Source organism: Anarhichas minor, unplaced genomic scaffold (genome assembly GCF_050575085.1).
Source record: "Anarhichas minor isolate MPS153535 unplaced genomic scaffold, ASM5057508v1 ptg000024l, whole genome shotgun sequence".
NCBI lineage: Eukaryota > Metazoa > Chordata > Actinopteri > Perciformes > Anarhichadidae > Anarhichas > Anarhichas minor.
The window spans coordinates 6170604-6197924 of NW_027466470.1; the positions used below are offsets into that span (position 1 = coordinate 6170604).

Here is a 27321-nt window from a genome sequence, read left to right on the forward strand (position 1 = left end):
TTCTTATCTGGGAAGTAACCCAACATGTTTAATATTCATTCAATCTTTCAGCTTCGGCGCAAAAGCTTGCTTGCGCTGAAAGACGAGCTCCTAAGAACAGAAAACATATTCCCTCGATCGCTGAGCGCCGTGCTTAGGAATGGTGTTGTTTGAACGTTAATTGTAACAAGACACTCCCTCAAGAACATGGTCATTCACACGCTAATTGAAACTGAAGTACATGAGTTATAGTGTAATAATTTCTCTTAAAAAGCACCATTCATTTTTGTGACAGCAGAAAACAAAACAAACTGAAATGGTAGACATCGTCTCACGGGAAGATATCTGCAACACATGATGAATGGACAGTGAATGCAGATCCCCAAATAGGGACTGATTAAAGAAGATTCATAGCTAAGGAATCCACATTGATCAGGAGCTGGTCCTGATCAATGTGGTGCCGAAGGAAAAACCTTAGCTGCTGCCTTACAGCCAGTTTCACCATTAATCATTGTGTTCACGCACACGGATACTGTTAGGCTTTGTGTCCTTGAGATTAAACTATGCGGATCACACTTGAAATAAAAACTGTTTATCAAAATCATGTTGTTGGTTATTCCTGAAACACCTATTTAGTAGCTATTGGGGTGATGCTGTCTGCAACCCATAAAAAAGGGCCTATTTATTTAACAGGCTACATAGTTATGTTGTTGTGGCCTTTTTTGTATTATTTTAAAATAATAGTATTATCAGGAACAGCTGCACAACCATAAGGCATATATACATATATCTGTTAATCGGTTCATTTATTTTTTTAGATTTTAATGTTTTGTTCCTTGACATATAGTATACATCAGTAGATATCCTATTTGTGAATTGTGAAGCTTTTATGTGTCCTACAAAAAGGCGGATCCTGACAAAAGGCAAAATTCGACAACTAAACCACATCACGCTGAACACTAGACGGCCTTTAGTTTAGTGGTGGTGACATAAAGTCATGCGACTCATGTAGTTCGTTAGCTATTTACTTCTGCCGATTGAATTCACGCTTCAAAAATCATAAACGTGGTGTTCATTTGTGAAGATAATGTTGCGGAACAAAACCTGTAAGTGTCATAAACGTTTGTTTGCCACAGAGCTTTTTTCCTGCAACATTTCAAAATCCACTGGATAACTCCCATCGTCTTTTTGTTGCGGGAACCAGTGTGATGCTAACTTCCAGGTTGGCCAACAGACATACGTCATCCCTACAACACTCTGTCAACAAGCACAAACATGTGATGCACACCGTGATAGATTACACAAGTTAAGCAAGTGTCAAAAGTTGATTATGGATTTTTGGCCGGAATCAATAGCTGCTTAGAGTGTTTTTGGAAAACACGTCCAAAAGACGGACACAACAACATGGTTTATGATGTAAGGTTCATTTGATAACACAGTAAATTAACACACACACACACACACACACACACACTGGTACGTCTATTTAAATCTCTGACAATTCATTCAACATAATCATAATACCTTTTTGTAGGTAAAATCTTCCATCTGTCAAAAAAAACATCTTCCTTTGAAAGGTACAAGTATAAAGCAATGATGAAATGGAAATACTCAAGTAAAGTACTCTGCATGTGATGAGCCTGACATCAGCCTGTAAAAAAGCATTTACTACATTCCCAGTGTTACTGTGACAGTAGCACGCCGATGATGAATCCATTCTTTTTAATCAAAATACCGCCTGAGCACTCAATGATTTCAGGGTGAATCATGTTGTGACAATGTTTACCTTGGCCCTCAGCCTCTCACAAGTTGTGAAATACAACAGGAAATTCATAGGGGGACAGCAGGGAGTGGGGCTGCACACAACATTATGTCTGTCATTACATTATTCTTTCAGACTGCAACACCTGATGAGCACCGTCACTGACTTTTCCAGTCCCACACGGTTCTCTTAACGTGCCTCCACAAACTCCAATAACTCTTTCTCGTTGACATGAAGTGGGTGTGATGGTGATGTTTGTTAAAGAAATGACTCACCAAAAATGTAACTTTTGTAAATTTGAGTCACATGTGTAGTCACTTTAAAAAACAATCGTCTGTGACGTCTCATTTGGTCCCAACGCTCCACGTCTGTGGGTCGGACTGATGTCGTGTCATCGGATGTTGGCTAACAAGCTCATTTTAACAAGCTTCACTGTATGTCTTGACTGACACCAGATTTAATAGGCCGCAGTTAATTATTTCTTGGTGAGCTACTCCTATAAACCCTTGTTGGATGTTATTCATCAGCTGGAGGTGGACAGGTGCATCTCTCATAAAAATAAAAAAAAAACACAGCTACACCCTCAGCTGGCTGGGAGTTTTTCTTCATGTTGGGGTGAATTGCTGTGCAGAAATTAAATAAATCCCCGCTGGCTTGTTTAAACCTGTTTTATTTCGTAGCAATTGTTACGATGCAGTGTTTGATTATGTGTCATGTGTGAGCAAGAAGGGTCTGATTTCATGTTTTTCTTTTGTTGCCTTTCATCACTGAGCTAGAGACAAACATGTGCCACTATCAAGAAGCATTTCATGCTTTGAGTGATAAGACGTCTGAACGTGAAATCTGTTTTAAAATAGGTTGATTCACCCACCTTCCACTAGAATCGACTTCATTTCAAGTGGAGACAGGTGGTGCTTTAGAGTGGCCACACAATAACGTTTTTCTCCACAGTGTTGAAAGACATGAAGCCTCTGGTTTCAAAGGGAATTTCTGATGAGATTTCTGAGAAGAGGTGTTTGTAGAGTCAGATCCTGCCGGTGAACGGGCCTGGTTTGCTCTTTGCACAATGTCTGCATCCCTCCCTCCCACTGGAATCTGATGACAAACTAGGTTTAACCTCCCAGCTATGAGTAGCATGAGTTCAGCTTCTTATTGCTCCGTGTGGAGGAGTTGCTTGTCTGGTGAGAGATGAATTCTAGTGGCGGGTTATGATTCAGGTCAGAAGGAGGTATGGATTTAGGTTTCTTCCAGCATGCAAGCACCTTTAGTCACTGTAGCAGACAGGGACGTATATGCATGACTCTGCAATTTAAAATCCCCTTTTGCTTAAAAAACAAAAAGGGATTTCTCTAGTTTTTTGCATTAGATAAATGTTCCACTGTGTTCACCAGCTAGTTGCTAAATGTCCCACATTTGTTGCTCGACAGGAAGCAAGAAAATAGGTTTATAAGCGCTTCTTTGCTGAAAGCAGCCACTGTAAAAGGTGCTAATGAGAGCAGTGAGAGTGAACAAAAACAGTAAGGTTGTGGGACATAATCAAAACTATGAGCTGGAGAAATGTTCAAACACTTGCCAGAGTTGTGCTATTGCTGTAATGCCAAATAGTGCCACAAGGTGGTTCCTCTTTTTGTTATCATGCACTGAGAGTTGAGAGTTGTTTTTATTATACTGCTATCAATTAGCAGACTCTTAAAACCGATGTAACTGACGCTTTTGCGGCATCTACTGTTAGCTCTTAAGGAGGCGCCATTGTTGTTTGCAATGAACTGTTGCCTCTTCGTGTTCTTTGTTGCTAGCTGGGCACAACACATGAAGCCTGACAAGATGGATTTTTGTGCGATATGTGATATCAATCGCACAATGTCCGGCTTGCATGCAAGGTCAATGTTGTGTATCCATCACCGTGAACATCAAGTCTTTTGTTATTATCACTAGCAGAGCAGAGCATTGAGTTGCCTCTCTGGTGTAGAAATGAATAGACAACAATGGATATCTGAAATACTTGAAGTAGATTCAAATTAGGATTAACAGGATTGTTAGCAAAATGATTGGTTGTGATGTCAAGTGATTTGCGTTGGGTTGAAACATGCAGAACCACTGGTATGGCCCTTTAAAGTGTACTATAGCCTACATGTTCTGTGTTTACAGAGCTCTGGTCACTGGTTTGCTGGAAAGATCTACATGACGCTGGCCAGTGTACGCTGGTTTAAATATAGTCTCAGGAGGAGATAAAAACAAGTGAAAGCTCAGTTATCTCTACTTCAAAGCAGCCAAATTGTCAATACTTCCCCGTGCCATTTCAAGTTGTGCCAGTTCTTTCATCTCAGCCCATGGTGCTTTAGGGCCAGGCACTTACATGGAGTCAGGAAGTCATTGGCACTGTTTGGCATACAGGGATGTCGGCAAGGCACTGTATAGTATATAGAGACAATCATCCTTGTAAAGGCATTTATTCAACCAGACCTTGTTTCTGTACTTCATGATTTAATGGTGTCCTTTTGTCGGCGCTAACTTTTCTCTTCGCTTCACTGACTTTCAATTAATGACTCAAGACGAGAAGAAATCCTGTTGTATACTACCCCTGCTGAGGAAAACCCCTGACCATACAGAAACCTGATCTTTCTCTTATAGTCACCACTTGGTGCCACCAGCTACACATTCACATGACAAATCGTGCACATTTCCAGCCTAGGTGTTTCCTCCCAAAACCATTTCACGGACAAAAGAAACCAAAAAGTGCTGATGTAGCATGAAGGATGGTGTTTTCATAAGTAGTTCGGCGTCTCTGTCACAACGCCTGCCACACACCACTATCCATTATCTTTCTGTGGGACAGGGGAAGTTCTCTTGGGGACCAATTGTATGCCCGGTGGAGTTTTGACTATGTGTTTGTGGCACCTCTACTGTGCATACAGGAGGTGTCGGGAGAACACGGCTGGAGTCTGGGATCCCAGAGGAAAGTCTTGGCTCCAGGGGGCCTGTCCTCCCCTCCGGCCCTTGCTGGGCTGCTGGGGAAGCCAGGAGTAGGATGGGAAGGAGGGGGGGCCAGCATAGAAGCAAATGAGTAGAAGAGGTGCTAGGCCGGCTCTTGCCCTCTCACTGACAGGATCTGGTCAATGTCCTGCCGCCAAGGGTCGCGGCCCAGCTTACGCACACAAACTTATCTCCAGTGCATCTGCCGGGCCGCCTGCGCAGTCAGGCTGTCTCCATTGCGGGCCACTGACGTTTTCCTGCTGGGGGTGAGAGGAGGATGGTGGGAGGATAGAGGGAGGAAGGGAGAAGGGTGGGGGAGATGAAGGGGGGAGAGAGAGGGAGCTTGAGGCAGGGAGGGACAGGAGGGGGCTCAATGTGAAACTGCCCCTGTAGAGCCGTGCCAAGTCGCTGAGCTATATGGAAAACACAGGCCGCCTCCAGGGTAACAGAACCACTTCTGATTTTCTACAAACAAAAATAGCTCCGATGTCTGGCTACGACCTCTCTAGTCTCTGGCCCTCGTCGCTCTCTGTGTGTCTGTCACATTCAAATTCCCACACGAAGACAAAGCTCATGTGCGAACCTAAACAGCCCTCAAGAACAACTTCAGTCACTGTTGAGAAGGGGGGAAAAAAAGAACACAGAAATTTAATAATTGTGTGGAGCCGAGCGTATTTTTCATTCCTTCCCCTCTCTCGGATGGAGATGACCTCTTGGCGACCAATTGTGTGGACCTCAATCGAGGTCCCTTTGGTGAGCCATTTCATCATTTAAACAGCACGAGATCCAATTCTCATGACCTAATGCGTTGTAGAATGCCTGAAATCTGCTGCTTGTGTTTTCTCTTCTCTCCCTCAACCCTTTCTCATCAGCAGCAACAGGGATCCATGGCAGGCAGCTGTTGGGACAAGGTGGTGAGCTTGCAGACGAGACAGGACTGAAATGTGTGAACTTTAATAATGTCAGTAAAATATAATTCGCTTTTTTTAATCGTTCTTTTGGCATTTCTGTCTTTATTTGATAGTTTATAGTGTAGATGCAGACGGGAAACACAGGGGAAAAGAGGGGTACGACGTGTAACAAGGCTACCAAGATAGAAACAAATCAGGGACGTCAACATTTAGTTTACATTCCGTTTTCTAATTTTGGCCTTCATATCCATTGGTGTATATATAACATTGTACCACGGTGACATTGCCAGTCTGTCGGGGCAAGAAACAACAAATCAGACAGGTATTACACAAACCAACAGTTTATCTAAACAACTTTATTTAAAGTAAAGCTGACAGTGAGCACACTCAAAATGTTGGTATCAATCTGTCATTGCACTAGAAACCTATGTGCTTGCAAAACTATGACAAGTATGTTCGGTCAAAGTTGAACCAGGGACTCTGTAAACTGTGATGAATGTTTACAATTGACAATTTGGATAATAATGTAAACTTTGTTTGCTCCTTCAAATATGTTTGGCTAACCTGGGGTTTTGGTTTGAATCCCAATCGTTTCGTCACACTAGAACGAAGGTTTTGGACGATGTCCAAATTAATCGTTACTGTCGGTTCAATGGCAACGTTGCATCTGTGCATGGAAACTGCTGTGCGGTCAGAGTTAGGGAAAGATGGTTGGTTACGGTACAACATCCAAACTCTGGTCCTTTACATGAAATTTAGACTTACATTTGGCACTGAATGTCAGGAGTAAATTGTCAGAACAGTATGGGCTGTAATTTAAACCTGTATGGTCGTGTTCCTTTCCCAGTCTGGCTTCTTTTAACAATGTCACTGTGTTTCCTTATCTCTGAATTTAGTTGAGTTCAACACTTATTACCAATAGGGATAATGGACAAAACTACAACCCAAATTGTAGTAAACCCAAATGATCATTTAATGCCTATAAAGAGCTGAGTACATTACTTGAATAAACCTCCCAGAATTGTTTTTTTGTATCTATTTTACAGATCAAATCGGCAGCTCCTGATAGAAGAAAAACAACTCTAAACTGATCTCTTTTAGTTTTTAGCTTGCTTGGCTTTGATTCTTTCGTGGTCTGCGGGTCAGTTACCGTTTGCCTGTAAAACAGAGCACTATTCCCCCCTATACTAATTCTAAAGTCCCAAGACCTGCAATAGATCCTCCAAGTCCGACATGACAGCACACTCAACACTGACACATGCACACCTATAAACCTTACGCACACAACTCCCCTCATCTGCTACTCATTGGGTGCACTGTTAAAGCAGGACATTTAACACAAAGGTGAAACCGTGCGATGGATGTTTACAAGGCGAAGTTTAGCAACGTGACCTCCAACGCTAAAACTGCTTGACAGTGACTGAAGGAGGAAGGGAGCAGCAGGGCGAGGGCCTGATTATGGCGAACTGCTCTTCAACCTTTAAACGAAAGAAACTGCCTCCTATTCCTCAATTGTGAAGCCGATAGGAAGTAACTTAAATGAGGAAGTTCTCCCTCCAATTTGCACCTCAGTTCAGAGATTTTAGGCAACGTTTTTAGCATGTAGTTAGGAAGGAGGGTGCAGGGAGAGGAATAAGGAGAAGACCGGAGGAGAGACGACCTCCTTAATGTACATTCTGTTCTGCTTTGGCTGTGATTCCCAAGGTTGCCTGTCCAGGGTGTGTGTGTGTAGGTGTGTGTGTGAGTGTGTTAGTGTGTGGTGGTGCCAGGCACAGCATTTCTTCTGGCTCACACAGTGTTGACCCTGCCCTGTACTCTCCTCCTACTATGGGCGAGGCTTGGTGGTGAAGCACGTAGCAACACTGTGCTTCATACTGATATGTGCATACACAGATAGGCCAACAGACAGACAGACAGACACACACACACACACACACACACACACTCTCTCAAAGAATAAAGACTGTGACATTAGCTCCTTGCAGTCAAAGTTCAGAATCTGCAGAAATGAATTCTGCTTTTTAATGTTTATTTCTCCAATATTTTTGCTTTTAGCAAGTAGCAAAAAGCTCAGCTGCAGTCTTTCAGCATGTTAGCCATGAACTACTAGACAATGAGGCTGCTACTCAAAACAGTGTAGTAGCTTTATTAATGACAAGGTGTAGAAACATCAGCACGGGTCACATTTCTCTTCCACTTTATGGCTATTATGGATTGACTGCTTTAGAGGAAGAGAAGAATTCAAATAAAAGTCTTTTCTTCCCTTCATCTCTACCCTCCATTAACATCACCCGACACTTTCAACCACAGATTTTATAAGTGAGGCAAATATTGCAATTGCGAGGTATGTGAAAGTACATTCCTGCAAATGCTTTACCCTGATTTAAGACTTTCTTGCCCAAGTTTGAGTCTTTAAAACCTCACTGCTCATGTGTGCAAGGCCACGTCGTCCGATCGTATCTTGCAGCCAGTTCACTTTACGTCTCTCACCCACTCGATTCCAAATGAATATAAATGAGTGTTTTCATTGTGAGACAGAACGAAAACAGCAAAGTATGTTACCGAAAACACTGGCTAATACTCTTAAAAGGAGCAAACTCGTCTGAAAGAAAAACAAAAATAGGAAATTCTTGCAAAAAAACAAAATAAAGTCGTGGCCAAATTGTTTTTTATGTCTGCATTTGGTGTTCAAACTGCAGAAGAGCAAAAAGATGATAAGGAAGAGCATTGGCATGAATGGTTAATAGTTAATTATCATACTGTAGTCCACATTCATTTATATGAATTTAAAATGTGTTTGTTTTAGACGTTTAGCTGTTAAATCATCTAAAGCATGTTACAATACTGCACCAGTGAAACAGGCCTACATTCCTCCACTAAAAACATTACAACGTGACTAATAGGAAGGAGTGCAAAGGTCAAAGCAACAGGAACAAGTCACTGGATGTGACATGAATTTGTGCAAAAGCAGTTCAGATTTTCACATACAAGATCAACTATAGATCCCATCTTACTATTCAACCAGAAATACAAAAATAATATCTGACCTAATGTTCCCAACAAGTGATTTCGTCATTGTTGTGGAATTCTTAAAGATGCCAGGAACATGTCAGAAATATAAAGGAGGTTTTGAATAACTTTAACTCTGCCTGCCTCATGGTCGGACAGAAAGCATGTGCTCATGTGTTTATGGCAACAGATGATGCTGCTGAACATTTACCGTTCATATACAGAGACATGTATGACAAAATCAGATTTTGTAATCCATACGTAATTTATTAATCATGGTGGACGGTCATGATATGAGTATCAGCTAGCTGACTGAAGCTGTCAGATGTAAGGCAGACGTCACAGAGCCTCAAATGTCTTCTTCTGGATCTGAAGGTTGTCTCAGTGTAAATCTCTCAGTTCAGGACACGGGCTGACCCTCAGAGTTAGCCTTTGTTTGGCAGACGCCTTGGCCCCCTTTAATCTTGTGAAGAGATAAATCCTTTGATGGACCTGGCCTGACTCAGTTGAAAGTGCTGCCCAGCCATCTCCATAGATCAACACAATATACGACATGTTTGATGTTGGGGGGCTGTGGCACGCGGGTGGGCTCTTTCTCCACGACCTATAGCAGACTCATCAATCCCGGGCCACAACCGCAGACCCCAACAGCTCTACACGCCTCCTGTCCCCTCCTCCTCCTCCTCCTCCTCCAACCGTGAACCCGACCACAACCAGCCCTGCCCTCTTGACCACAGAGCACTAACACTCAACCAGGATAAGCATATCTGTGTGTGTCAGGCACAAACAGGCAGACTCTGAGATGGCAAGCGTTTGATAGCCTTCACAGACACATTCCTTATTCAATATACCTGACTCTAAGAAAATAATACTTTTGACATTTGGGGAATCATGATCACTAACTCACTATTCGCAGAGAGTCAGGGGGCTAGTCGTCTGGCAACCTCTCTGACGACGAGACTCCAAGTCACTGCTCCCGGCCAAGAAATAGTCCGGCTCATAAACCCACATTGTGTTTTTGGTTTTTTTGCCCTTTCAGATTAAACAAACAAGATTATTTACAAGAATTAGTGAGCTTCAGAGGTGCTGATCGTGGATTGTGTTACCTTTAGACAGAGCCAGGCTAGCTGTTTCTGGGTACCCAAAGCTATATGACTTTATCACCGTAGTTAACATGTGCAAATTAGTGCTGAACTTGAGATTACAAGTTGTTTTCATACATTTAAACCGTACTTTTAACTCGTAGCTAGCATATGGTTCATGGTTTGCGGTAAGTTAACGTTCGGAGGTTGCAATAATAATAAAATAAGCAAACTGCAAAAATCACTCTGTTTGTTCGGGTGTCTTTAACCACAAAATAATGCAGTGCAGCGGCAGGGTACCTTGTTTTTTCAACTCTGATCAGGGTTATAGATCAGGGTGTTGTAGATCTTCTCATGTCAATTTCAACAAGACAGGAAATAAGTGCATATCCCAAAGAGCAGTGCAGGTTATTTCCTCATATCTTCCTCGGTGAAATGTTGACTCATCGACACTCCCTGGACAGCATAAAAACACATCTTGCTTAATCAGTTTGATCTTATTATCTATGATTTTTTATTGTATGAAAGTGAATGGTCCTTTCCACTGAGTACATCACTGGTCTATAAAAGCCAACGATTAAACTGAGGTGAACTTCAGGGAGCTCTCTCGATCCCTCTGATAAGACCCTGGTCCCATTAAGACGAGCTGTCCCTGTGCGAGAGCTCAGCGCTGGCCTCACACACTCGCTCTTATCTAAATCCTTCATCAACAGGCACCTAATCTGACCACGGCCGCTAATGTTGATAGATTTGATTCTCCACTGGGGAATATGGGAGAATTCAGTGTCAAAAATCAAACAAACCATTTCATTATCTCATCGTAGATAGGATCAGGTATTATGGACTGTATATTATATGTTATATATAGTTTTCTTGCTTGGGTGCAGTAAGAGTTAATAAGGCACTCTAAAGGTGATGCTGTCATGCTTTACTGGGCCATGTAGTTGTATGCGTGTGCGTGTATATGTGTGACACATGTAAAGAGTGAGTCCCGGCAAGACCAACTAAGGCAAGCAGCGACATTAGCACCCTTGAAATAGCTTGGCAGGCATTTTAATTGCTTTACCCTGCAATGGCTCAAAATGTTATTGGTGTAAAAAAGAAAAAGGGTGAAACCTTTCCCAGGCGTAGGATTACCAGAAACACTAACCGAACGTCACTGACGGGGAGTTTTTCCAAGTGAGAGCTAAATTGCACGATTTTAATAACAATAAATACCTGAACGACTGAATTATATTCCCTATTGTTGTCTCTGATCTTTGCCCTCTTCCTTCCACATTCTGTCCTCTCACCTTAATCCCATTTGTCTTTTAAACTAATAATAATAACTGGGCTTATAATTACACAGTATTGTGTTTCTACCTCTTGGGGCAGTGAGGGAAATTTATGATGCATGTTTGTCTTTAATCATTGTGAAAGTAATAGCAGACTCATGTGCATGAAGCCTCACAATGAGGTGCTGAAGTACATGAGTAGGAAGCTTCACACAAACACAGGAAGCTCAGAGTTTCTCATCGTCTTTGCTGCGGCGCTGCAGGGACTGATGGGCCGCTCAGATTAACTGGGGCCAAAGAACCTGCAGTTCCTACACATTATTGTTGCTCAGGCTGATACACAGGGAGGCATCAGAGTATAGATCTGCAGGGTATGGAGTTGTTATCCCAAGCTAAATGTTAAATGTAGATTATTGTATATATAGCATTCTGGTTGTTGAGTGTTGGAGACACTTTCCTTGTACAAAAAGTAGAAATTTAAAACTTCTTTGGTTGTTTTTTTGGGAGCACAAGTGAAGTCAAATGAATACTTAAAGCAAAAACTCTTCCTAAAGATTATTCATCAGTTGTGATATGTCTGTATATATCATTAACCTTAGAGAATGAGTGACTAACACAACATCATCAGTGCCTTTGACCTGTGTTAGTTATATTATATCAGCAATAAAACACACCACCAGGGATTTTAAGGCACATACAGTGATATTATGATGTTCCTCCACTCAGGGGTTTTATACACTTGAGTTATATGTGCTCCTTTGTGAAACGTAGAATGGAAGAAACGTGCAGCAAAGTGCAGATTCGAGGTCCAAGAGTGATCTCTAGTGGTAAAGAAGTGCTATGTTGTTTGCGGTCTCAACAAAGCAAATTATACAGTATACCAACTCAACCTTTTTTATTATTTATTAAGACTAATTGAACATATTTTGTCTGTTTTGTAAGACCAACTCTACCAATGAAGACGGGGTTAATAGTGTTTTGGCTTTTGCCATATTACAAGTTATCTGTCTCTATCATTTATTTATGGCTTCTGCAACATTTAGGTTTGTGTCCCATTGTAAAGGAATTTAACATTTTATCTATTTATACACATAACATATGTGATCACACGTGGTTTGATGTGAACATTTCTTAAATTAGATTTTGAGTGATTGATGAACTTTAGTTGTCACAACTATAGTTTGTTTTTGGTCTCACATTACTGACATTGTTGCTGCCATAATACTTGCTTGTGGGACTAGGACTTTACCAGAGTGCACGAGAGAGATAAAGAGGTTTCATTACATTTGGATCTTGTGGTGATGTTGAACAGGAGGAACATGCCTGTGAACTACTGGGTTAAATGTCTTCCTCACGTAGCAGTATAGTCATGAGTGTGATTGTAATTATGAACATGTCAGTTTATCACATGGACAATTGGTTTTGAAGCAAGGAGAAGTGCATATTTGTAAAACAAGGTTAAAACCCAAATTGTTTATCATTCCCAAGATTCCCTTTGGTTTTTTGGCCCCATGTCAAAATGTTAAGACTTTTAGTTCATATTGTGCTCACAGGGAGTGTAATCCTAACTAAAGTTGTTTGAATTGACCCACACGGACACACAGGAAACCTAATAAAATGTAGTTATGGGAGCACTGATTGTGTTCTGGGTCTAATGAAGAAGCTCACATGTGCTTTCTGCTGCTTACATACATTTTTGTTCCCCCAGTTTAATCTGACCAAGGCAGGGAGTATTTCACGTCACTTTATTTGCCAAATAGTGCAAACAACAAACCCATTTTGTCAAACAAATTCGTAATTAATTTGGGGAATAAGCAGCATTCCCCACGCGGTTGTGTCCCTTTAATGTTTTACTCAATGCTATCTTAAAATGAAGAACCATATATAAGCATACAGGCAACAATACATTAGACATCTTCAATTAAAAGGCAAAAAGACTGATTATCCCCCAACCCTGCCTCTCTTGAGCTCTTCATCAAAACGTGTTGGCCATCCAACGGCATGTGCTCAAACTGCAGTTGCTGTCACCCACAAACCACTAGATGGCATATTTAATGGGGTTATGTCGACAGAAAGAAAACAAAACAAAAAACAGCACACGCACAATGCATGTCAAGCAGACAGATGGCGCAATTGCTGCAGAAATGCTGACTTGTGCGATTCAAAAAAATGATCTATTTCCTCAAAACAAACCGAGCCAGGCCCCTTTTCTGTCAGCGCACATTGATCATTGTGCACACAAATGCTCCTTCCTTGCGCGGACTGCGGAAGCAGCAAGCGGCTCTTTCGCCATGCTTGACTACAATTTGCAATGCAGAATGATGTAACGCTTTCCTGCCGTTATGTTAAACATTTTTCTTGTAGGAATGTGTTTTTCCAAATTGATACATAGTGAAACATGTTGCTTGCAGGCTGTTATTGTGCAGGTCAGACCTGTTTCGGAGATACAGTTCTAAGTTTATGTAATTTTGGGCATACCCTGCTGAGAAGCAGTCGGGAAAAGGTAGAGAAAAAAAACACATGTATTCCTGACAGCCCATTGGTCCAAATTTTCTGTGTGCTGCCACAATACTGCACACACGTGACCTGCCTGTTTTCACCCAGTTGGACGCGTGTACTTAAAAGACAGGCCACTACCATTCACCAAACACACGCAAGCCCGATTAACACAATATCGATGCCAGCAAGGTAAGATCGTTACTGCGGGGGACTCGGATCACTGGGAGCGGACCATGGCGGCTGCCACGAGCAGCAACACATCCACGCTACAGATCAAGCACTCCAGCATCGAGCATACGCGGAAACGCATAGACCCGCGGAGGAGGCAAGCGGCGTTGTCCTTTCTCAGCAACATTTCTCTGGACGGGCGACCCGTGCAAGACGATGCAGACGACCAGAACGAGGAGGAGGACTCGCTCGAGGCTAGGACTAGACAGAGCCTGGTTTCTCCGGAGCGCTCGGCGCGCGGGGCTGCTGCCGCCGCCGCCGCCGCTGCTACCGCGGCGGCGGCGGCGGCGACCACGGCCGCCCAGGCGCTCGCTTTTGCAAACCAGGCTCTCTTCGCCAGCGGTCGGGCCGGTTTCGGGACCGGTCCCGCAGCCGCAGACACGGAGGGCGACGCTTTCGCGCCCTCGACGTTCAGCTCGCCGTTCTCCGCGGTCCCAGCGTCGACTAGAGGGAGGCTGCAGACGTACACTCAGGGAATCCTGCCTGCCGCCTACTCCAGGCAAACCTCGCAGAACTACAGCCTGGAGGGCGTGCAGATCGCCAACTCTGCGATAGAGCTGCAGCGATCAAGGTAACTGTGTGAGAGCTGCTTGGGAGCATGCTGTACAGTGTGACTTGGTGTGAGGCATTGCGATAAAGGTGCAATCTCGCCTGCGGGATCTGCACAGTCAGGCCGTTAAACTGAACATCGCTGTCATCATAGCAAGCAAAGCAAACTTCACCATGTCCCCCCCCCCCCCCCCCCCTACTAAAGCAATCATAGGAGAAATGCATGGGAGCAGTCAGTCCACGTGTTTAGTAAACTCACTTGTCAGATGACTGTCAACATTTGATTATTGGCTACAATATGATGCCTCTGACAAACCCTCTAGTGCAGTTTATTCTTGTTGCTTTGCATTCACCACCAGCCGACAGTAGATTATCAGGTCTCTCTCTTTTTCTTTTCACAATTTGGCACATCAGTTATTGAACTTCTGATGCATTAAAAGTGTTTGTGTTTTGTTTCCTCACATCAACCGGGGCCCTGAATGAATAAACTCTAGGAACAGGTTATTTTTAAAGTCAACTTGTTTTGGAACGGTGTTTTCGGCTCTGCGGTCTGCCTGGACGCAGCACTACACGGCAGAAGGATAGAGTTCAGCTGTTTGTTTATGTACTGCATGCAGGTGGTCATAGTCTTATGATTGACTGTTCTGCAGGGATGGATATATGCAGGATGATCACAGCTGTGGAGCTGTGACCTAGTTTCCCCAGAGAGGAGACAGAGAACTCAGCAGCACACCTCAGAAGTTGTTTTTTATTATTTGTTATTTTTTTTTATTTACTTGCGCACATGCTCACTGTCAAATTTACTAGACCTCAAATTATTTTTAGTGAATGTCATTCCAAAACCCTGTCGCACACCTGCCGTCTCCTCAGCGTGACGTAAACGTCCTGTAACTCTACACCCCCTGTTCAACTACATAAACAGGGGCTTGCTGCTCCATGTGGATGTCTTTTAGTTGTCCTCTCTGTCTACTTTGCCTTCACGCTGGAGGCACAAGGAGAGTTCGGAGGGTCTAACCTCGCCGCAGGACAGCTGTCGGTAACAGTCGTCTCATGGTTCCCTGAATGTCAGATCCGGCTGTCAAACCCTCCCTGCTCTGCTTTGCATTCAGAGCCCCCCTTCTTACCCAAATCCTCTCCTCACTCTGGTGTCTCTGGCAGACTTCTCAGGAAGCTCTGCTTCATGGGGGAAACACTCGATAGGCATTTAGTTCCCCTTCCTGACCTCATGGAAATTGTGCTGCCAAACCAACAGCCTCCGAAAGTCTTAATCTGTACTTTTTGATCGTGAAAGAAGTCCATTAAATACGTTTTATTACACTCAAGACATTCATTTAAAAGTGTGCTATTTATTTTCTGAGAGGCTATTTTACTGATTTTACTGATGCTCAAAAAACACAGGGAATAAACAAACCATCAGAAACACCTTTTAGAATGAAGCCCAATCCATTAACTGCTGCTTCAAATTAAACAGAATTGACGCGAAAACAATGAAAAATGAAGTTAACATTAGTTGACAAAACGGTCTCATCACAAAGCTCTTTTAGCTGTTTTTGGCGTTTTCAAGCCGATCACACAATCTTCCTCTGCAGATGGTGTTTGCCCATGTTGTCATAGGATTAAAGATGTTTATATTTTCATTTTCTTTGACATTTTAGGACCTTCTGTTCATGTTGCCGCAAACGTCGAGCTTAAAAGTTCATTCTTGACCTTTAGAAACGACAGTTCTCGACACGAGGCCTTTTTATTAGCTGCTCTTGAGCTTCAACTTTTGAGCCGACATATAGACGAGAAATCCTCAAAGCGCTTAGAAAAATGGAAATAAAAAAAAAAATCCACAATTCCATGACAGCTGAGAAAACTCCACCGGCTGAGTAAGATCGTGTGATGCCATCGAAAGCTCCAGAACAAATACTGAATGGACCTTGTGGTGAGATTGTTCCGTCAACTGCTGTTTTCAAGGTCAAGAACGAACTTTCAATCTTAGAATGATAATATCATGTTTCAAACGGGTTTACATGCTGTATATGTAATATAATATATGGTACGATAGTGTTCTTGTGCAGGTATGTGGTTTTGAATGACATTACAGCTCACAAAATTACACCATTTGATACATTTAAATGCTTCATTTTGGCAGGGCATTTTATTGATTTAATATTTGTACTACATGTGTTGAATGAAAACATCTTTCATGTAACAAAAGAAGCCAGTAAATACAGTCTGAAGTCATTAAACCATGACTGTACTCTGCCTTTGGAATATGCTTGGAGGATGTCCACACAAAAGTAAGCAACCTGTTGACGGAGCGCGGCCATATTCCTGCGGCGCGCAGACAGACGAGCGCTCTGCACAGTGCCTGGTTTGTTTTCTGAGGTCAGCTGGTGGAAACGTGTCCAGAGGTCCCTGGCTGCGACAGGCAGGATGCCCAGGCTTTCTGAGAAGCAGCCTGGCTCCGCGCTCTGTATATTTTCTGTCCTCCACTTCCTCTCCCACAGGCATCAGAGACACACTCTCCCCTCAGACTTTTAGCTCTTAGTCCTGCTCCCATTCAGGAAGTCACAGAGCCTCTCATGTGCTGCCAATAACCGACTTTCTAAGGCCAAAGCTGCTTTAGACCGTATCCTCATCAGGCATGAAAATGATGGATGATTTCATATTCAGCCTTCCTTCCATTCCTCGGCCTTTATCCGTCATGAATCAGCACGCTAAGAGCTGCAGCTTTAAATATAGCATACCTATTACCATCTGGCCTTGTCTGCCTAAGGGGGTAGAGCTATTTTCATTTCATCCTCCCCCCCCCCCCCATAAAACACATCCAGGTGTTTTCACGTCCTCTTTTTAGTTACATTCCCAACATCATTAGGCATTGCCAAATGAATCATGTTCTTAACAGAGTTTTTACAAGAGTTTTTTTAACATGAGGCAGCAGAAGTTGTGGCTGGAAAACCAGCAGCACAAGTCATTACAGTGGCCCTGTGGAGTTCTGTGTGATCGGGTCACATACTTCTGGTTATGAGGTTGATTGTTGTTTGCTGAGGTCATGCTTGGCATAATCACAGGATTATATAAGAATGCTTCATTTTCCTTCTCGGTGTCTGAGCTGTCAGCTAACACTCAAAAAAAAAAAAGCAATTAAGATTCGACTGAGAAACCCACTTCAAGTATAAGACGTGGTAACAAGGGTCAGCATGTGTTTTTCTTTGTGCACTTCTAAGTTGAATCTGGGAGTTAAGTTTCCACATCATGCGTTGCTGTGTTTCTCACCCTGAACAGCTACCAGAACAATTCTATTTGTCTTTCTGTTTCTTTAAACTAAGCATCCTGTTTGTACTCCGTGTGTTTGAGGATCAGAGAGGCTGAACTGTTCTGACTGGATTTCTTTTCTTCTTTTTCCCCGTCAGAATAATCACTTTTCCGATTGCCTTGGCTGTATTTGTGTGAAGAAACCCAGAACATGACATTTATTTCCACTCGGCGACTCTCGGGCAAAATGGAAGACTGTGTCCTGCGGCGAGCTGCCAACAGGGCGTACGTGTGAAACTGTTTAATCTCCGCATCTAAATAGTCCACTTGAGTTTTATAGCATCGCTGCATGGCACTGCTGGGCAGGATTATCAATAGCCTTTTGGAAACGGTTTCATTGCAGCAGGATGCCATTGTGTTTGCAGTAGAAACGTATTGATGGTACATGGATTGCATTCATCAAACATGCCTAAATAAAATCACTCGAGGCAACTATAGCAGGGACTGTGTTGGAGATGCTGAGGGATGCTTGTTGTTGCCCCTCTGCCACTGATTTATACTGAGGTTTCTTTGAAGCTTTTGGCCCGGCCTTGTTAATGTCAAACCCGGTAAAGACTGTTCCTCTAACTGTAGTTGGTAGGAGTTGTGTCTGAGGTGAATGAGTGGCCGGCCCAGTGTTATTGTTTCCAGGATTTGTAGCGGCCTGTAAAACATCTTTTGCATTAAAAACACGTCCTGCTGGTGCCGTCGACCTCCAGGTCCTTGGATCCGATCAAAGTCCTCACAGTTCAGCCGTGTCCTCATGAACTGGGAACATTCCCTTGGGGCCCCACTAGTGAATGAGTTTTTAGGATCGGTAACAATTCACTGAGATTTTGGACTGGAATAACGACAAAGTGTCACACAGAATGGAGACCGATGGCTGCAATAAGAGGTTATGTCTTCCTTGGCACAGCTTGTGGACACAGTGGAACACTCTTTGCAGAGTTAAAAGGACATGTTTGGATTATTCGGTCTGTCCGAAAGCAAAAGTCACGCCTGTATGCACATTGAGTGCTATTGGTCGCTGTAAACGACGTGACAAAATCGACAGTACATTCCTCGTTTCCTGCAAAAATCCTGCCACAGCTTATATGAGGCATCAGCGGTCAAAGTTAATGCAATCAAGCTTCCAACGTTGCAAGCTGTTTAGTACGAAATCCCATCTTTTTGTTACTATCCCTCCGCTGCAGCTCTGTAAGGAAACACTGTCCAGGATAACCCCAAGAGGGAATTGTACTGAAAAGACTGTAGCTCTGAAGGATAGACACTTGATTTGTCTAAGTCACACTTCTGAAGCCTCATGGGCATAGGCTGATGTTTACGATGCATTTTTTTTGTTGCTGCTTAGGGCAATAAATGTGGATTTGGTCCCCTCTCTCTCTCTCTCTCTCTCTCTCTCTCTCTCTCTCTCTCTCTCTCTCTCTAACCTAAGAAGTAATCGCTTCACAGTTCGTATGGACAGGAAGAATGATTACAGCAAACAATGTGCTCGTCGTATGAGTCATATATTAAGAGGCAACAAATCTAAACCTATGGGCCAGCTCAACAAGCTGAAAACACACATTATTATTATTATTATTACCTTATAACATTGTGTTGGCAAACAGCTCCCTACACATCCAGCTGACAGAGAAATATTAGCATCCAGTTGAAGTAGTGGCCACCTGGTGAATGCAAGTCAAATATTCACTCTCTTTTAGCTCTGTTTTGGTCTCAACCGACTCCTGAGAACAGTATCTGGCTCATTGGGTGATGAAATGCTCTGTTATGTTCAAAGCTAGATGCTAATTACTTTTCCTGTTGTTTCATGCCAGGCTGCTAGCGCTCAGTGGGGCTGTCCGTTTTTTAAACAGCTGCCTGCTGCATCCAGTGAGAGGGCACCGAGACAGTAAAGTTGTCGGCCCTAAAACCAAAAATAGAAGCTGAACAGTTTTAAAGCGCTCTGCAGTGTCGTTTAACAATTCTCTGCCGGTTTCATGCTACATGCCATACCTCTCACATTACACATCAATCCTTTGATCCATCTATTCATACAAATATATCCATTAGTGCAGCTTTAAGTTAAGCCTTCAGTCAGAAACTCAAACTTGTATTCAGTTTTGGATTAAAGAGTCAGATGAGGTCATTTCTACATTCTCAGTAGTTAAGGACAGTGTATGTTTCACACCAGTGTTCCATTTCAGCTCTTAATGTATCAACATATGGAAGCATGACAACATGGAAATGTTTTCTGTAAGTTATTCTAAAAGCTTCATTTAATATTGAGTAGTTTTAAGGATGAAGTGATGCGCCATCATGAGAAAGATGTAAGTCCACTTAGACTGTCCAGTCTCAGATCTTTATCCAGCCAATCTCTCTCCTCCATCAGAAGGATGATGTAACACTGACTATAAATCACATGACCACACATGAGCCACTCATCTGACCATCAGGCAGAGGTCACGCCCCTTCAGAACAACCATGTCAGCTGTCCGTTGTTCCACTTAGGACAAAAATAATGTACTGTTCTTTATGCTCTTTAGCAGAGTGTTTCATTCTCCTCCTCCCAGTTTATGATCGTTGGGGTCATAATGTACAGTGCAGGAGGTTAGCCAGTATAATGGCTCTCGGTTTCTTGTCTGGGTCCTCATGCACACACTCGTCTCAGCCCGTCTCCTCAGGCATACACTGTTCACTCAGCCTGTCGCGGTTTAAACCCTGCGACATCCTCAAGGACACGGTCATCTTTTGTTAATTTGTCCTCGTGCTCTGTCGTTCATTAACCAGCCTCTCTGCTTTACGCTCCGTCTCCGTCTCCCCCTTTTTTGAAATGTTCAGTGAAGAAGGGGTGGGTCAGGGCAAGCTTGTTTAACTGCTGCCGGCTCTACAGCATTACAATGTGAAAAGAATTACGTGGTCCGAGATTAAAGTCATTATTCATGGTGTGAACAGACATTTGTTTGCAGTCTTACTTGGCTTTGCCGACTCTGCTTCTGCAGATTTATTGATGGACCCCTTTGGGAGGATGCGTCACGTTTTAGTTATTTCACCACTAATGTGTTAATTTCCGCTACTTTCGAATGCGGCCACTTTATAAAGCAGATTAATGATGTTGGATTATGTCGTTATCGTGGCGCTAAACATACAATTACAATCTAATTTTGGAACAGCTCACGCATACTTGGCTATCACACGAGGGGTTTGTTTCTTAAACTGGCAGCCGATCATATAAAAGTGGTCCAGCAGAATTAGCCTGTTGAGTCGTGCAACCAAAGTGTAAAATAAAGGCCATCTGTGACAAAATGTGTTACACACAAAGTGCTTGCCGAGCCAGCTCGTTATCCCCTTAGCGGCTCTGATCCTGGAAAATTGTCTGTGATGTACGCCAGATCGAGGAGTGATCATTGACCACACAGTGGTGTTGATGGATGACCATAACTCGACCGCCCAAGACTTGTTTTTGTAAATGAACCACACAGAACAGACGCAGACGGGTGATGATTTCACACCATTGTTTGACCTTTTGCTCCAAGGCCTCAGTGACCACAGTCGTATTTTGTTTCAGGGCTTTGTATCGAACATTAATGCTTTTTGAGTATCAAAAGTTGCCATTGTATGCATGGTCAAATTCTTAGGTTATTTCTTTGATTAAATCTTTGTCTAAATCTAGAAACCTTTCCAACTTCAGAAAATATATTGCCTCTAGTCCTAACACTAAGCTATTGTAACTAAAACTTGTGTATGATTTGGCACACATGTCAAACATTTTCAAAAGATACCAACAAATAGTGTATTGTTGGCTTTACCCACTTATTGACCCATTGATTTACACAAAGTAGGGAAATGGAGATTTTATTTGAAAGTCTGTGAATGCTGATATGTCGGTTTTATTCTGAAAGCTAGACTCGCCTCAGCTTGTGAGGAAAATGGATTGATTTTAGTGCCCACTCTTGCCATTCGAGGTATTGCTGTACTGTGGAATTGGCTTTGATTTAGTGTTGTACCTTTTAATCAAATTGCTTTGCAGGAGTATTTGTCCATCACAATGAGGATTATATCATTATTTTGCCAGAGTTAGTTCTCCTCTAAGCTGTTTTGCAGAGGGACGGTTGGTCCTGTGTTTGGTACGATGATTCCTCTTCTAACTTTCGTCTCTGTCTGTCTTTCCAGACGGAGACTCATCTCTCAGCGCTCTTCGCTTGAAACGCTAGAGGACATTGAGGAGAATGCTCCTCTACGCAGGTAGCGAACTGCACTGAAATACCGGTCACATTGTCGTAATGTGCTGTATATACGATTCTGAGACACTCGGTGTGATGCATCCCACTGGGATTCTCCGTTTGTTGAGGTACTGATGTTTTGTGTTTTGTTTTACATTTTAGATGCCGAACCCTATCGGGTTCCCCCCGACCAAAGAGCTTCAAGAAGATCCACTTCATAAAGAACATGAGGCAACATGATATTCGTAATGGAAGGTATGAAGGCAAACAACGCCACCCATTAGTCAATACAAGTCCTCGGTGGATAATGGCAGGCTGCCCCAGTCAATGAACTGCAGTGTGGATGTTTTACAAGCCACATCGTAAGCAGACCTGGCCCACTCACTGCATGTCATTCTGACTCATCAATTAAATGTAATCGATTGACAATCCTTTCCATTTCACACAGAGTATAATCTGATTTTGTTTCATTTTAATCTTTAGTTGATCACTGTTGAATCATTTTGGAATCGCACCATGAAATCACTGCAAAAAGCTAAATCACATATCGTATCACAGTGCACATAAGCATGTATGCAGCGCACAAATCCCTAAATATAGAACAATAATGGTTACTGTTGCTGGGTGTGCAGAATGTAAACAAAGGAAAATATGGTTGTTTCAATCTAGGCCAGAAGTCCCAGGAAGTGTTCACCGCTCTGGGGATTTTCACCATCATCAAAGTCACATTCTTTGGATTTGAAATCTAATTGAGTCGGCTGTTTTTCAGGGCATTCTGTGATGGAGAGTGTAGTTCTGGTGCTTTCTTAGAAAATCATTTTCCGGTTGAATTGTGCAGATGCTCGTGCAGTATCTCTTTGTTTAGACAACCAGTGCACCATCTTGATTAATTTATCCAGTTAAATTAGGACTCCTAATAGGTCAAGTTGTTCTTCCTATATATGCACGTCCATATCTGACGTGGAATAACCGTGAGCGTGTCGTTTATATCTGATGTTGATTTTGGTCCAAATAGTCCGATTCAATAAGCGTGTGTGAGTTGCAGCTATTAAAAGAAGCGTTACTTTAAGTATTCTTCCCCATGTGCTGCTGACTCTGGTCACGCATGCATGTTTACACACGTAATAGGACATTTATTCTAAAATTAGAAAATGTTAACCGAAGTTACCTTATTAAATAAATGCATCAAACCCCTGACTACATGCTACATGTGCTACAGTACCACAAAACAACACACACTTCACACAGTTTCATCTCATTCTCTCCAACTTTAACCTGTGGATCTTGTCAGATAGATATTGATGAGCTTGTTTTTGTTTTTATAGGATAGTCCTTATCAGTGGCAGAAGATCCTTCTATAGTGTATTTTCTGTCCTGCCCTATCGAGATTGTAGCCAAGCAGGGTATGTATCCTACAGCATGCCGAACTTATTAACCTCCAGCCTGTGCTCCCTCTTTCCCTTTGTTTTCTCATCGCTCTTTTCCTGTGGATGTACTCTCCTCTGACTGGTGCATACATTGCTACGGGCTGGTTTTGGTGGATGCATTTTTACCGTTGCGGTTTGATAAATGAAAAGGCAGTGGGCTGAAATGGGCTTAAAAGGATTAATTTCGCCAATTGTTGCCCAGTGCTTGTTGCTTGTCTTGCTTTTTTTCCATAATGGCTCCCGTGGCTTCTAGCCACTCTTCCTTTTTGTTCGCATCAACCCATTTCTGTCTGTTGCAACTGTCGCTGGCTTTTTAGCATTTAAGACTCACCTTTTCCGCCGGGGTTCCTGTTTTTTTTTTTTTTTCCTGTTCCAGATTTAGAATCTTTAGCTCTTAATTTATTTCATGTGTTGTCCACTGGTTGAATTATCCACAATACTGGCAGACTGGAGTTTCTGCTGCGTGTCCTGCACACGGTCATGACAGTTTGTAATAAACCACTTTTGTTTAATCTTAGCCTTGTTTAAAAGTTTACCTCTCTTGGTGGTAGAAGGAAAAACATGTCTGGCTTATCTGTTGACGACGCTTGGTTCCATGTAATGGGAACCCACCTGGCTTTCATGGGGATAGCTCTGGTACAGCCTAGGTTCTGACGAGTCACCCCCCCAGTCACATGAAACGGTGTGCTTTGGAGGAAGTGAAAGAGAAAAGGGCAAAGATAAGCGCCAGAGAATACAATGCACAGAAATAAAAGCTTCACACCGGGGCTTAGTGAAGAGCATAAAGGCTCAATCCGTTCCGGGAATTTCCAAAGCCAGCCAATCAGTTTAAGGTCGAGGGTTAATAAACCCCCAGGGATATCCAATTTGACTGCTCATTGCTGCTAATTGACAGTTTTCTGTTAGACTTTGGTTTACAAGTGTTGTAACTGCAAAACAACATTTTATTAGACGACCGGGCCCCAAAAGGCTGATTTCTTTTCTTCTCCGTCTCTCTGTCTTTATGATTACTGTAACTACCGCCCCATGAACAAAATTGCCAAATTTTGCAGTGCAGCCTTGGCATGGTCCCAAAAACAAAAATGGGAACAAAACATGAAGACAGTTCTCCTACAGTTACAACACTAAATAAGGAATTTCAAAGGAATGGTTTGACATTTTGGGAAATACACTTGTCAGCTTTCTTGCCAAGAGTTAGTTGAAAATATTAACTCTCTCGTATCTGTCTGTTTGATGTGAAATGATAGCAATAAGATAGCTAGCTTGAGTTTTGCATTAAGTCTGAAGCAAGGTAAATGTGCACATTTCCCCCGAATAAACCACAACGTTTTATTATAATTGATGCACTGATGCCGACACTAATATAGGATATCGGTCCTATACTTACCCAAATCGCTGGATCGGGTATCCTTTACAATAGGCTGACCTCGTATCAGTTATCATTATTTTAATAAATAACAATTCAGTACATTTATATCTATGTATTTATTTGATACATTTTGTTTTACAAACTTAGTTCAAGCCTGCTGCCTTACAAATACAAGAATAATCCTAATCACTCATAGTGAGGCGTACAGCTTATTAATTAAACACAGGTATCGTATCGGCACTGAAACAGTCAGATAGATGCAGCCCTACTTTTTACACTTTGTATTTGTGCCGAATAAACAGAGATATAATATGTTATTTTGTTAAACCTTAGTTTGGACAGAACCAGGCTTGTCTGTTTCCTCCTACTTCGAGTCTTCATGCTAAGCTAAGCTAACAGACTACTGGCCGCAGCCTCATATTTAGCGTACTGATGAGAGTGGTGAGTATTAATCTTCTCATCGAACTGTCGATGAAAAAGCAAATAGGTGCAGTTTTTTCTTTCAAAATGTCAAACTATTCCTGTAAGAAACTTTGCAGACTAAAAGACTATTTGACTGGACATCTGTTTATGGGGCGTCACTGTCTCATGACACCTAGATGGTTCTGGGTTCAAACCCCGCTGGGGTCAACTGTGGCTTTTCTTTGCAGACTTTGCATGTTCTCCCTGTGTTTGCATGGGCTTCCCCTTATGCTTCAGTTTCTCTGACCCTAAACGATATGTTGCATGTTGGGTAATGCTCCTGGCATTGCATTGTGGTTGCAGTTGGCCTCCGGGGTAAAAAGTTAGATTGGTTAAATGCAGAGGAAGTTTCCTCACTGGGACTGATAAAGTATTATTTATTGATGCTCATGGGTTTAGCGTAATAGGTGAAGCTCAGGCAAGACTGCAGGGGAATATTATTACAAGCCAATAAAAGCCAACTTTAAGCTGTTTGTATGAGTTGGTAGTAAAGTAGCCAGCCAGGGTCAAGATGGTTTTTAGTCATGTTAATGTTTATGCTTCGTGTGCTTGATGCTAGATTTAGAGACATTTGGCAGGGCATGGTGAGCACTTATAACACTACTAACATACAGATGTTTGAAGCCAGTGGTTCCTGTCCATGCATGCTACAAAGCAATGTCAGCTTTTCTTATATTTTTCCTTTCATTTCTCCTTAGTCTCAGCGGACTAAAGCGCAACAGTTTTTTTTTTTTTCTGGATCGCTTCTTAGAAAAGCTCTCTCCCTAGAAAGCTTTCCGTCTCGTATGTTTTTCCCCTCTTTTTTTTCTTTAATCTCCACTGTTCTGTGAGACGTCTGCTGCCTGGGGACCTCCATGTCTATGATGCATCCATCAACAACGTGTCCTGTTTGCCAAATAACACAGTTTGCATTATATCAGATTGGCCCCACATGTCATCAAAACACTGGGAGAGTCATGTGAGGGCCGACTGTGTCATTTATTCCATTTATCTGGGCACCGTTTTAATCCGAAAGCATGACTGAGCTAGGGGAAGATAAGTGGAGTAGAAAAACAAGACTAGTGTTACGATTTAATGTCTGCTGTCTGCTGACATTCTGAAATCCAACCACAATGTAAATATTGTGCTAAAGTAAATATTACACAAGTGTAAGTGAATATTTGGCTGCCTTTTGTCTTCTTGCTTTGACGTTAATCTTAAACTTCTGGAAAGAATTTGAGTCTTCAGCTTGCCATAACCTCTTTGTTGTCAGTTACTCAGTATAGCAGAGTGTGAATAAAGTGGACTGCAGGCATATAACTTCCTTTGTCAGTGCACACACACACACACACACACACACACACTCAGTAGCCTCTACTGGCAGTGACCTAAAATCTTCAAGTGAAGTTAAATTACAGCAGTAACTACTGTCTACTTTAATTAGTATATCTCACTATATAGTTTGCTGCTATGATTGATATTGTGGTTTTATCCTCTTATCGAAATACTGATATTCCATTTAACAATGACTTAATGGGCACACTGTTTTATTTGACATGTGATTGCCCCAGTCTACCCAGCAGACATTAAATACAGACTGGCCGATACAAAATGTGTGCAGTCGGTTGCTCTCCACCGTTTGCTCCACTGACACACTTTAGCAGTTTTCTACTTCAGAAGAACATTTGACCTCCTGCAAGTCTCCCACAGCAGTATGGCACTTCAGCACTAGAGTCTGAAGAGGCCGGCCTGCTAGAAAGAAGCTGCACTCGCACTCCATCCGTCCTCCCACGGTTGCTCTTTTATTTCTGATTGTCCTCAGATGCACCCAAAGACGCAGGCAATGACAGAAACTAGACCAGCTGAGTGCAGGTTCGATTCAGGGCTGTGAGGTAGAGCTGAGGTGAGCTAGAACAGGCCTAAGCAAGAAGGTTAAGGAAAGGGATGGAGTACAAAGAAGCTGTAGGAAGGTTTGTGTGTACGGTGAAAGCTCTAAAGGTCTTGCGTTCATTAGGGATGTCAAGCAGGAAGGAGGAGGGCGTCAGCGGCACCCGTCAGGAGGCGTCGGTGCCAAGGAGATGGTGATCGGGCTGGAGGGAGTGGAGTTGGGAGCTGATGGAAAGGTGAGATGGCAGCAGAAATACGCTGTGTGGAGAGGGGGAATATAGTCATCTTTTAAGTATTTATAATTAAATGAATATAAGACTATATACTAACTATTTTTAAAAAAAGCTTGAAGAAAATTCACACAAAATTACCAAAAAATTGTACATTAGTGCTCATTTTTAACAGTTTGAAAAATGTATAATTTATTGAATGTTTTTGTCTCCCAGA

At 42.5% G+C, this 27321-nt stretch overlaps 1 protein-coding gene and 1 long non-coding RNA gene across 5 annotated transcripts in view; one reads left to right on the plus strand and one right to left on the minus strand.

Moving 5' to 3' along the window:
- Positions 1-27321, minus strand: part of LOC142956326 (uncharacterized) — a 31576-nt gene continuing 4255 nt past the window's right edge. The window contains exon 2 of the long non-coding RNA XR_012956019.1: positions 1-27132. This is a non-coding gene — a long non-coding RNA (uncharacterized LOC142956326). The remainder of the gene's footprint in view (positions 27133-27321) is intronic.
- Positions 13511-27321, plus strand: part of cables1 (Cdk5 and Abl enzyme substrate 1) — a 22122-nt gene continuing 8311 nt past the window's right edge. Inside the window, exons 1-5 of one of the 4 annotated variants that reach the window (XM_076097850.1) lie at positions 13511-14288; positions 21701-21772; positions 21913-22005; positions 23076-23153; positions 27002-27110. In XM_076097850.1, coding sequence (XP_075953965.1) covers positions 13723-14288; positions 21701-21772; positions 21913-22005; positions 23076-23153; positions 27002-27110 — 918 coding nt within the window. In that variant the 5' untranslated portion in view covers positions 13511-13722. The remainder of the gene's footprint in view (positions 14289-21700; positions 21773-21912; positions 22006-23075; positions 23154-27001; positions 27111-27321) is intronic. The other 3 variants (XM_076097851.1, XM_076097852.1, XM_076097853.1) reach the window with 3 other exon arrangements.